The sequence below is a fragment of the Porites lutea genome, chromosome 5 (assembly GCF_958299795.1).
Source record: "Porites lutea chromosome 5, jaPorLute2.1, whole genome shotgun sequence".
In the NCBI taxonomy this organism is placed as follows: domain Eukaryota; kingdom Metazoa; phylum Cnidaria; class Anthozoa; order Scleractinia; family Poritidae; genus Porites; species Porites lutea.
Window position 1 is genome coordinate 46060659 of NC_133205.1, and position 11809 is coordinate 46072467.

The 11809-nt window shown below is 44.0% G+C and overlaps 1 protein-coding gene across 1 annotated transcript; it reads right to left on the bottom strand.

The window, feature by feature from the left end:
- Positions 1-527: 527 nt before the first annotated feature.
- Positions 528-6251, bottom strand: LOC140938453 (uncharacterized). The gene is made up of 8 exons (XM_073387927.1): positions 6147-6251; positions 5344-5406; positions 5094-5147; positions 4549-4599; positions 3626-4153; positions 2362-3125; positions 1364-1536; positions 528-1217 (listed from the first exon to the last, which is right to left on the bottom strand). Exons 1-8 carry the CDS (start codon positions 6245-6247, stop codon positions 528-530), a joined length of 2424 nt encoding a protein of 807 aa, XP_073244028.1. The 5' UTR covers positions 6248-6251.
- Between the last annotated feature and the right edge of the window lie 5558 nt (positions 6252-11809).

Sequence of the window (11809 nt, forward strand, 5' to 3'; positions counted from 1 at the left end):
ACTTCCAGATTCCAGCTTATTTAGCAATTTTGGTACATCACTTAGATAGAAATTAAAAAGGGTAGGTGACAACATGCAACCTTGCTTCACCCCGGCTTGACAAGTAAAGGATTGGGTTAATTTGTTATCAATTTTAACTGCCGATCTAGCAATTGACGGAGCATGAAAAGAGTAAATTTCGGTGCTTCTGTGGTTTAGATTTCACGTACTTCTTGTCAATAAGCATTCTACCTTTGTATACCCTCTTTCTCTCTGCCTTGAGTCAGAGCAGGACAAGATACAGTTATGATCATGCGAAAGCAACATTTTATTGACAGTTTTAATTGCTATCTTTTACAGGCATCCTGCACTTCAATCGGCAGTCACACTACTGTCGAGAAAGGAAAGTAACAAGAAGGAAGGCAAAATGGAACACAAGTACCGAATAAACAAGTACTGAATAAACTGCTTAAAGTACAAGTACTGAATAAACTCTGAAGCGCCACGTGCAAAGTCATTCACGGGCAGTCACTGCGATGCGGGAGATCTCAATCGGGGGTCAAGAACTCCTTCCAGGGCGAATCGTCCGGCATTCTCCTGCGGAAAGCTTCCAGAGCGGCTAGTTTTGCCGCTCGACCGCGTTGCCCGATCACCGTGTTGGAAACTCTTCTCAGTTGTTCCCAGAAGAGTGCGCGACCGCTGCTAAGTTGAACACAGAGCAGTTTAGGCACCAGCGTGGCTAGCTCTCCTATGCGCCTGAGGCACTGTAGCCTATTTCTCTCGACGTCTAACATGGAGCACAGTATCCCCTTTACGGTCTGTTTTCTGGTCACCCTCTGACCGGGGGGTAAGTCTGCCGGGACGGCGAGGTCGTACAGTTGGTGAACTGCCACGGAACTCGCAAGGAGTCGACTGAAGAGAGCGCCCTTGCTAGTAGACGCCCTACCGAGGAGATTGCAGAGGTCCAGGTGTCGTGTGAAGACGCTGCAAACGGCACAGCGGAGGTCTTGCGAGCAGGGTTTTCGTGGCTGCTCTTGTAGCCAATATTGACCGCCTTTCAGAGCACAGCTGTCTTCTCGGCAGTTACAGTTGTCGCGGCCGCAGATGACGAAGAGGGCTGCCATCTTCTCACCAAGCAGTTGGCGGCGTGCGTCTGCAATCAGGTTGCTAGTGGCCTCTTGTGCCCTCTCGGGTTCTCCTTGCCAAGCGCCTGCCCTGGGCAAGGCGGTTCGTATTTCCTGTTTGGAAAGAGAAAGAACAAAAAATGCAGTGTTTCTGATTGTGTCATCGGCGGACGGAAAATGTCCTCCTTAAAAATAGCAACGATAACGATAACCATAAGAAGGATAGGGAGGGATAAGAGACCGTCAGTGTGGACACCCACCTCTTGGCGAAGCGGCTGGTGTTGTCGGAAGAAAGTTAACATGTCCTGCCACGTCTCCGCGTCTGGGAAGGCGTCAAGCCTGAGTCCCGCGACCGACCCGTCCTGCAAGCCCCAGGGATTTGCCTCTTCTTCCTCTTGCGCCGTCACTGGTTCGCCTGTCGTTTCTGCACCTGCTGAAATGAAACAGGGAGTTCTCGCCGTTAATGATTTGGAAGTGAGTGAGCGTATCATTTATATTGCCCAGGTTCACATAAAAATATGATCAAATGCGCATTACAAAAATGAAGAGTTAAGATTAATGTAATATATAAAAATTAAGCAATATGAATGTCAAACAACTTAAAATATAAGATAAACGCTAAATAGAAAACAAACATTTGCTAGCCCAGCTGTGTCGCAACTTTAGCCGAAAAAATGATGTTGTGCCTTTGTTCCTTTACCAGTATGAAATTTTGCTCAATTTTGTTATTCTTGGGGTATTGATTCCATGTTTGTTATTCTTGTTGCAAGGAAATCTCTTGTTTCAGACTTCGCAACATATTTGCTAGCACTTTCCTAATATAAGAAGAATGACATAAGCAATCTATCAATGCTTTTCAAGTTTGCTTCTTAGCTACCAAATGTTTGCGACTGTCTCAGCGTGTGCGCACAACTCCACAAACTGAAAACGGTCTCTCCTGAGACGTAGAACACGAAGCTGGTATCATGTGCTGATACCAGCATGTATTGGTATCATAATAACGGATCATTGTTTTTATAGATTTGTATACATTCCGTTAGTTTTAATTTTTCCCTTTTTTACTCATTGTAAATATAATAGGATATGGTTGTATATTTGTAGATATTTTTCAATAATGTTGTTTACATGACTGTAAAGCGCCTTGAACATAGGATAAGAGCGCTATAGAAATATTATTATTATTATTATTATTATTATTATTATTATTATTATGTGCGAGTGATAATCGAGTTTGGTTTCATTTTTCAGCGTTCTTTACCTGGTTCCCTGCCCTCCGTCGCTTCTCCCACGCGGGACGCCTTGGCTCTCCTCCCGCCTACAGAGGAAGTCTTTCTCTTCTTCCTTGCTGCGCGTGCGCCACCCACTGTCGTCGAGGTGTTCTCTCCGTCAGTCTCCCCATGGTGGTCCTCCTCTGAGTCGCTGCTTTCCGAGCCGGGCCGGCTGCTCAGCCGTGCGAGGAGAGCACAGAGCATTGTCCGCTCGCTGTCTCCTGGTGGCTGTTGGGAGGTTCCAGCCTCCGAAGAAGACTCCGCGCTGGACTTGCCTATCTCCTGCATAACACTCTCCGGACAGGATATGAGGGGTTCGTTGGATTCCTCGCCGCTACTGCTGGAGTCGTCGCCCTGTCTCCAACCCCGCTTGAGGCTGGCGTGAAGCGTGTCCAAGGTGTCTGCCGATAATGCCTCAAAGGTGGCGAAGTTTACGCCAAACTCTACCATGGCGGAAGCCAGGTACTGCGGGCAGAATGACCCACTCTGGTAACTGATGGCCGCGTAGCGGAGGTTAAGGAGCCGTGCTCTACTCAGACCTGAGCCGGCGGTCGTTGCTTGACTGACCAAGCAGGCCACGTCGCACACCGCCAAACGCCTCAGCGTCAAATTGCTGGCCTTCGCCGACACGGTTATGTTCCCCGGTAAGAAACCCCCGTGTTCTTGCACTATCAGCCGCTTGGGAAAGCCGTGCGTGAATTCAGGGCTTGCGAGGCTCCAGGCCGGAGCGTCCCAGATCATGATATTTCCAAACCTAGGAGAGCAAGAGAGTAGGGTCAGTCCACAAAGGCTTGTCTATAGGTTTCCTGCTTTGCGCCCCCAAACCAGTCGTTCCAAAACAGACAGGGCTTCGTAAGTGTGCCGTTTAAGATTTTGTGGTTAAAATTATTAGTTGATTGGGTACCGTGTGGCGGTTTTTTTTCCAGCGGTCCGTGACTGAATAAGTTCCCGCAAACACGTAAAATCTACTCCAGGGTGAATACTCTCTATAACTTAAATTCGCTACACAGAAGTTAAGTACTAACCAATCGTGTCTGTTCAATTACAACTTGCCCCCTTCATTCGGAAACGAAACGGTGTACATAGCATTGTAGGATTATTAAACAAAAAAACGAAAATGTTATCAATGCTGTGTACTTTCTAGAAAATCGCCAATAAATAGGAAACAAAAGGAACAAAATATCGTCAGTTCGCGCGAATACCCCCCCCCCCCCAAAAAAAATAGCTTTTTACTAGTGTCTCTGAGCAACGTACCTGTCCAAGCGAACGCGGTTTAAATTGGCGTCAAACGGCGCTTGTCCGCTGGTTAGAGCCTCGGTCAAACGTGCGCTGTGACGGCGAAAGAGTTCCCACTTGTTCACCTTTGGGTGGGTGTGTCTGCGACTTGCCCGCTCAGTTGGATCAGCGGCAGGACGCGTATCTTTCCACCCCCTTTCCAGTCTCTCGGTGCAGTAGCTGATAGCGTTGGCAGCGTTGTCGAACAAAACTGCATTGGACACCTCCTCCCGCGAATCTCGAGGCACTATGTGCCTTGGCAACGACAGGCTGTCTAGCAGAAACAAGTCAAAGTTGAAAGCTAGAGGCCGGTCGGCGGATTCTGCGAATGCCAAGGGGAAATATGGCTCCACGCTCTCGACGTCCCTTTGGAGGGAAGCCGCGTCCTGTTGTCGATAAAAGGACTGACTACTTTCCTCGACCACATCCTGGTCCGCCACGAAGAAGGCCCTGTCCTGTGAGGACTCAACGTCACCATCTTCATCTTCTTCATCGTCGTGGTCAGCGCTGTAAGTGCAGAGGGACAGCAGATCATTTAGAATGGCGTTGATGGCAAACGCCAAACGTCATATAAACACGTACATAGAAACTTACCAACATTTCCGTACGGGCTATTCTACGTCAATGCACATGTCACCGAAAAGAAGGAAAAATTGGCGAAATAGCTGATGACAACTTGAAAGACTTTCTTTCACAAATACTCCTCAAGTGATCTCTTAGAAAGTTTTTAAAGTCATGTTGTTGTTGTTGTCGTTGTTTTTAATTCTTGATTCCTCCCTTCCCTCGCGGCAATCTGTAGCGCGATTTCGCGGGAAAATATTAGTTACTGTGAAGTATTTTCCTCATTCCTCAGCACAGCCGCATACGAGGGTTATGCATATTAAGAAAGATGCTTGACCTACCTTCGGCCGTCTCGTGTCCCTTCTGCTCTCGCCTCCTGGTCAAAAAACTGTCTGAAAAAAACAGAAATGAATTAATACACAGCAAATAGATACAGTCGTTTAACCCCGTTGTCAAAAAGACACCTTCAATTGTAATAGACTACTAAAGAAATTTATGAGGACATGAGAAGCGACAAATCATTCCAAAAGGATTTAACGAACGGGCATTCCCAAAAGAGGTGCAAAAGAGTTTCCGAGCTTTCTTTACAGAAACTGCATTGATCATTAGATTTGATTCCAATTTTAAAAAGGAAATAGTTTGTTGCCAATTTTCTATGCAGAAGTTGAAATTGAAATACACGCAATTTAGATTCGTTAGTACATAGAAAAGCAAGGGTATATGACTTAAACCAACCCCAATCAATCATGTAAATAAACTCCCGTCAAAAAAAGGCAACAAAAAAACCGATTAATTTCGAAAATGGTCTCAAATCCGCAATAACGATCAACGGGGTTGGGCAATACTAAGTGAATTAAGTAACCGAAAATCACGGTTAACCATTTACCTTGCTTCGGTGCGACTGCTTTTTTGAGTCCTCGGCCGGCGGGAACAAGAAGGCCTACACAGAATAAGAGACACGACATTGTTAACGTAGCCACGTCAAAAATGTAGTTAAAATTATGGTGGTGAAATTACGGTTTCATCGAATCAGCTAGTCAATTTGTGGTCCTCATCAGTCCCGATTTCGTTTTAAGCGGTTTTCCTCTGGGTTGCTAGTAATAGTTTCATGCTTGTCACGAAGCAAAAATCTGTACCTTTCTGGGCTGTCCGCCGTATCACTGCCAGCCTCGCTCGGCGCTGGCGGATCTTGTGAAGATCTGCAACAAAACAATCAGACATCCAACTTAAAAAAGCACGATAAGTGAGCAATCTGTTGGTTATTCTTTCGCCTCAGAAAATGAATTAAAGCGGGAAGAAGTAAACAGAACGATAAGTAGAATTTCTCACATATTTCTCCAAACCCAACGTAAAAACCGAAAACAAACTTAATTGAAAAGAGTTTCCGAGCTTTCTTTACAGAAACTGCATTGATCATTAGATTTGATTCCAATTTTAAAAAGGAAATAGTTTGTTGCCAATTTTCTATGCAGAAGTTGAAATTGAAATACACGCAATTTAGATTCGTTGGTACATAGAAAAGCAAGGGTATATGACTTAAACCAACCCCAATCAATCATGACTTTTTGAATTTGTTTGTTTTTGCGCCGCTTTTTCCGGCGATCCGCAAAAATAAGTTCCCGAAAATAACAAACATATTATCAATGCTGGGTACTGGTACTGTCTGGAAATCGCAAAAATCAACTTCCAGCAAAACATAAAAAATCGCAAATCCGCAAAAATAAACTCCCGCCAAAGAAAGGCAACAAAAAAAACGATTAATTTCGAAAATGGTCTCAAATCCGCAATAACGATCAACGGGGTTGGGCAATACTAAGTGAATTAAGTAACCGAAAATCACGGTTAACCATTTACCTTGCTTCGGTGCGACTGCTTTTTTGAGTCCTCGGCCGGCGGGAAAAAAACCGAAAACAAACTTAATTGAAAAATGACTTCCTACCTGGATGATTCCTGCGTCGCTCGTCCACCATCAAGCTGTTCTGCTTGATCCGATCTCTTCGCTGGGAAAAACTCTGCGATGCTCGTGGCTCTCTTCTGCATTGTCGAGTCTAGTCGATTGAACAAGTATTTCGCAAGGGGACACTTATATATCAGGGCACATTACGTCAATTTCTCCAAATAGACTCGTTGCCTTTTACATGACCATGACGTCATCCGTGTTTTCCCCGTGGAGCTATTTTTATATTCCAGCCGAGGGAATCTGGGTTTTTGCCCTGACGGGGCAAAAACCCAGGCTTCGCGCGGCGGCGTAATGGCTGACGCAATGTGGTGTGCGAGATAGCTCGAGGGGTTTAACATCGCAACTGACGGTTTCCTTTATCAATGAACCCAAACAAGAGCCCCCTTCGTTCAAGTTTGCGGCTGTGGCCAACGACGCCTCTGGAAGAATTTTCACATGGCAGGAAATAGCGCAAATCTAGCGGCTAGCTGAAAAGATGGATGCGAAAAGTGTACACTACTTGTTTTGTCAGTGATCATTTGCTGATTCTGTTCGGTGATGGTTGATGAGAAGGTTCATTCTGGCGAACCTTTCTTTCAATAAAGCACCAATGATATTTTGTGCAAAGAAGCGGCCTTTCTTTGAATAAGGAACCAGTGATATTTTGAGGGGGAAATTAGCGGTAAAATACCCGACGACAAAAGCTTGGACAGCTAGAAAAACGATCTTGCTGCAGTGTCCACACACAAATTCTCCCCGGTTGATCTTCATACAGTTTCATGTCGAATTAGTTGAGAGAATTAAACAGATCAAAGCACTTTTCATTAGGGGCCAGTTCCCTTTTCGGTAAGTAGGGTGGAACGGGGGAAGGGGGAGGGGAGTGGGGTGTGGTGGTGGGGGTTGTTGTTTGTTGGGGGAGGAGGGAACTGTTTGCCTTCGACAAAACAGCAGCATAAATACTTTTCTCTGGAACCGAGGCTGTTTTTCTTTGAATTGGCATGAATAGGTTGGAAATTTGAAAATACGGTTGAAAGACTTGAAATGTTAAAACTTAAGTGAGGAAAGTAGAAAAATTCATTCTTATATTCATGACTAAGAGACTGAAAGCTTGAGTGTTAGATTGCCGTCCGAATAACACACCAAGTTTTTACCTGATGAAGCTGAACAAATGAAGTTGCTGAATACATTTAAAAGGACATATCAATTTCAGTTAACTGAAAATATGAGCCCAATATACCAAATAGTTGCTTATAAACAAAAAGTTGAAAGTTCCAGAACTGAGATGAAGACATTACCACTGTCAAAGCCTTATTGCCAAACAATTTACACCAAACAAGATTTTCACGTATGTTTTTTGTTGTTTCTCCTATTTTTGCCTCAATAGATTTATTGTTTTGCGAAAACGATTATCCTGTGTACTGACTCCATTAAATAAGGCAAAGCAGAGATTCAAAATGACTTATTTCTCTGACCTATAAAAAAAATTTAACCCACCCCCTGTCATTTCATATTTCAGTAGTTATCCACCCCCTATCATAAAAGAAACAAACTGAGCAAATAAATACAATGTGGTGTGAATATGTAAGCTTATTGATTTATTACTTTGTTACACCAACAAGTGGGCCTTTTTTACTTTGCCTGGTCTATCCAAAAATTCCAAACTGCTTACAAGATTAAAAAAGAAAATAAAACAAATCCTTTCAACAGCTCCACCCTTGACTCCAAAGCTAAAAGAAATGGCAATGAGATTCAGGGATGAATAATTCACTTCTTTTGTTCTTCTCTTCCTTAGCCTTGGAGCCAAGTGTGAAATTTTAATGTGAAACTGGGGCCTAAATGGTGTACACAGTCTGACAAGTGCATACCATCAAAAAAGGCGAAAGAGGCGAAGTAGTACACACAAGCATTAAGAGAAGTAAAGTATGCTTATACTAAGAAAAATGACTTCAGTTTAGAAGCCAATTCAATTATTCTTAAAATGAAGAAAACAGAACCAATTTTTTGGTAATCCTGCCTATAAAAACAACGAGCTAATGTTTTTTTTTTCCTTTCCTCCTTGGAGTTTTAAATGCATCTTTTTCATATGTTTTTCTTCGTAAGATCAGTTATTTTTTTTTACCTTAATTTTATTGCAGTTATTTTCTTTTCGTATCATTCCTGGCCCGCCTAGACTAGCTATAGCTGTTTGCGGTGCCAGGACACTTGTAAAAATATTCTTTAGAAAATTTATAATAAAGTCTTGAATTCTCTCTTGAAGTCTCGAACGCAGCAATACTAGAGGCATTGAGTTCTGAATTTCAGAGCTAAGGGAATTAGATAATTTAAAACACAAGTGAAAATTTCCTTACATTTGTCCTGCAGTAGGGCAAGCGGAACGAATTCTTACTTCAAGCGTTGCGTGAATGTACGGCACAGTTAAAACATGTTTTTGTCCCTATCGTTTTTTGTAAAGATACTTAGTTTGATAATATCTTCAAATTTTACAATTCGTAAGTTCACAAAAAAAAGATTTGGTATACTCCTGGTAGAATATTCTAACAACCCGTTCTTGAGGAGTAATCAAACGTTTAAGATTGACTGATGACTTGAGTCCCCGACACTCGCACAGTAATGTAAATATAAAAATAAGGATAAGGTAAACTATAATAGGGAGTGCATAAGGAGTTCATTATGAAGGCAGAAACTTGATTTGTGAATATTGCCCACTCATGATTGTGAGACTTTTCTTGTTATGTTAGCCGCGTAAGATTCAGAGTTTGCGGATTTCAGTTTGACGTTGCTGAGTCTGAGGTGTACAGGAGGCAATGAATTTCATTATCAACTTCGTCATAAAAGCCGTCTTAAGACGATCTCCAACTAGTTTTCAGGTAGCTTAGGAAAGCAATAGAGTGCAGAGTCGGTTCTTAAACTGTGTTTGTCTGATCTGAGTTTGGCTCAGGCCTTTATGTCATTGAGTTGTTTTTATTATTTTGTTCTAAATATCCTGATCTGCGTCGATCGGTTTTGAAAGTAGAGCAAGAGAAAAGAAAGCTACAAGCACCCCAAAATGACCTATCAGTAAGCATTAGCATTAAAACATCACAATTTAACCAAAATACAGTAACTGGAAGCTTGTTAAATTTTAAGGCAACTTTTCGTGCCGTAAACCTACACCAGTGTATCAAAGAAAGCAAACTGTAGTTTTCCAACAAGTTACATTGTATTTACATATAATGTCATTTTTGTTTACTTTCATTAGGGGAACGTCACATCAGCTTCCCTTTCTTGTGCCGGACAGAAGGAAGACCCGGTTGACACCTTGTTTGAAGTCCCTGACAGCCAGGGTAATTTTTACCATGCCTTTATAGAAGTATGCGACAAGGTTTTCAGTGGAACCCCAAGACAAACCATCAAGTCGCGCATGCGAACATTGGGACTTAATCTAGTGCGATGTCCTACTACCGTCCTTGACATTGTTAGAAAGGCCAGGCCAGGACTTTGTAATTACAAAGTCATTTCGCTTATATCTAAGCGAGACGTCTTTGTCTTACAAGCTTACCACCAATCGCGCGTACAAAACGAAAGTAGCAGGTGTTTTAACCTAGGCAATGCTAATTCATGCGCCAGTTACCTGCAGAAAGCTAGTCTAGACCTTTCATTCATAGATTTCAGTCAAAGGGCAAAGAACCAGTCACTCGCATTGCCTTTCCGCGATGTAACCGGTACAAATCTGCCTACGGGACAAAATTTATCTGCCCTCTGTCACGCTTGCAAAACAATGCCCACCACTGCTACTGACACCGAGAATAGATGTCACTCTTTCCTTGGGACGACGGCTGCTCAGATTCCGTGGTATTCTGAAAGCGCCTGTGCGAGTAAGTCGGCCGACCGGCGATCGAAAGAAAGGGGCGAAGAATTGGAAGAAGATGAACAGCAACGACGACAACAAGAGCAAGAAGAAGAAGAAGAAGAAGAAGAAGAAGAAGAAGAAGAAGAAGAAGAAAAAGAAGAAGAAGAAGAAGAAGAAGAAGGAGAAGAAGAAGATGACGACGACGAAGAGGAAGGGGAAGAAAAAGAGGAAGAGACAGGACAAGAAGAAACACTGAAAGAAACGGAGAGACAAGAAAAAAAAGGAGTAGCGGTGGAAGAAAGTGACGAAGAAGGAGAGAACTTGAGTTTTGAGCCCGGCGAATCAGGCGCCGACGTGAGGCTAGAGGAGGTAGAAAGTATCTTAGAAAGTCGAGGACTAGATCCCGTGCCATTTAAAAGGGTCGTGAGGGAAATCAAAGCGATGAAAACCTTTTATACTAGCGAGTTTAATCACAAGAGGCGCTCTGGCAAAATAACAATGACGACGTGGCTAAAACTCGTCGAACGCCTTGTCACTTTCCTAAGTTTCGGCGCGAGTAAGTTGGAGGTGACGCCCTCGTTAGCCCTGGTAAAAAACCTGCCGCTCGTAGAGTCTTTCATTAGCCACCTGCGTACGGACAGGCGAGTGCAAAATTCCACTGCCGCCTGTTATATTCAATCTTTGGTGACCACTTCAAACTTCCTGGGTGCAGACCAAAGGTACGGGGATTTTCAAGGTGACTCTGTCTCTAGTGACCTTCGCGCGCTCAGACGGCAATTGGAAAGAGCAAAAGCCTTCACAACTAGCATGCCGGACGTCAGACTTTTATGGCCTCAGTACCAAGAGTTGGTTCGAAGCCTTCACTGCCAGTACCAGGACGCACCTGCCGCAAGCAAGGCGCGGCTGCACATGGATTTTACGATGCTTCTCCTTTTCGCTGTCAATCCAGGTCGAGGCAGAGAACTGAGGACTCTTCGCTTGCTGACGGAAATGCCAGAAGGCGGCGTGCAGACTCTGTTAAGAGGCTTGCCCGAAGGCGACAATGTAGTAGTCATCTCAGACAACGGCCCAGTCTGGTTGGTTGAGACGGGGTACAAGACCGCCGCAAAATATGGCCCAAACGTCGTGCAGTTTGATCAAGAGTTTGATTTCCTGACACACCACCTCAGGGAATACAGAACAAGGTCGAGACCAAGACTGCTTTGCAGAGAGAGCAGTCACGACTACTTCTTTGTGAACAAACGCGGCATGCCTTTCCGATCATCGAGCTCATTTTCCCTCTACCTATCGACCATTTTTAAGAGAAACTTGGGCTTGCCCTGCGGGATAAATGAAATGAGACATGCCCTGGTCGAGCACTTTCGATCTTCGCCTGAAAGTTCTGACGCGAGACTTGCCGAATCTCTTGCGCGTGTTTGCAAACACACTTTGAGAACCCAAATAAATATTTACGATCGCCGAACACAACAGGAGCGCACGTCACAAGCATTACGCTACCTCGGTAAGTCGGCCTTGAATTCTATTTTTGATGAGCCTCCGACTACCTCAGGAGCGACCTCTTCCGATAACGAACAGGAAGTAGATTCAGATGATTTGCCGTCTCCCGGAGAATTATGCGCGCTTATTCCTTCCGATGTGAACCCAGGGCGGCCAGACGTTTTTTTAGCCAAAGTATTGAAGTACACCCACGACGGAAGAGACGTTCGGTTGGCCTGGCTTCGAGAATTAGATACGCGCCCAAATTATTACGAATTTCAAGCGGGGACGGATGTTTGGCAAGAAAAAACCAGCGCTCTGATCTATCCTATCGACGTTCACTTCCATCGACTTGAAG

Bases quoted from the DNA above. Each gene is read 5' to 3' on its own strand.
- LOC140938453 (XM_073387927.1), bottom strand. From the start codon at position 6,247: ATGCAGAAGAGAGCCACGAGCATCGCAGAGTTTTTCCCAGCGAAGAGA. The intron at 4,600-5,093 runs GTAAATGGTTAA...TGTTTTTTTCAG, and splicing joins AGCAGTCGCACCGAAGCAAG to ACAGTTTTTTGACCAGGAGG. The intron at 4,154-4,548 runs GTAGGTCAAGCA...CTGCACTTACAG, and splicing joins GGGACACGAGACGGCCGAAG to CGCTGACCACGACGATGAAG.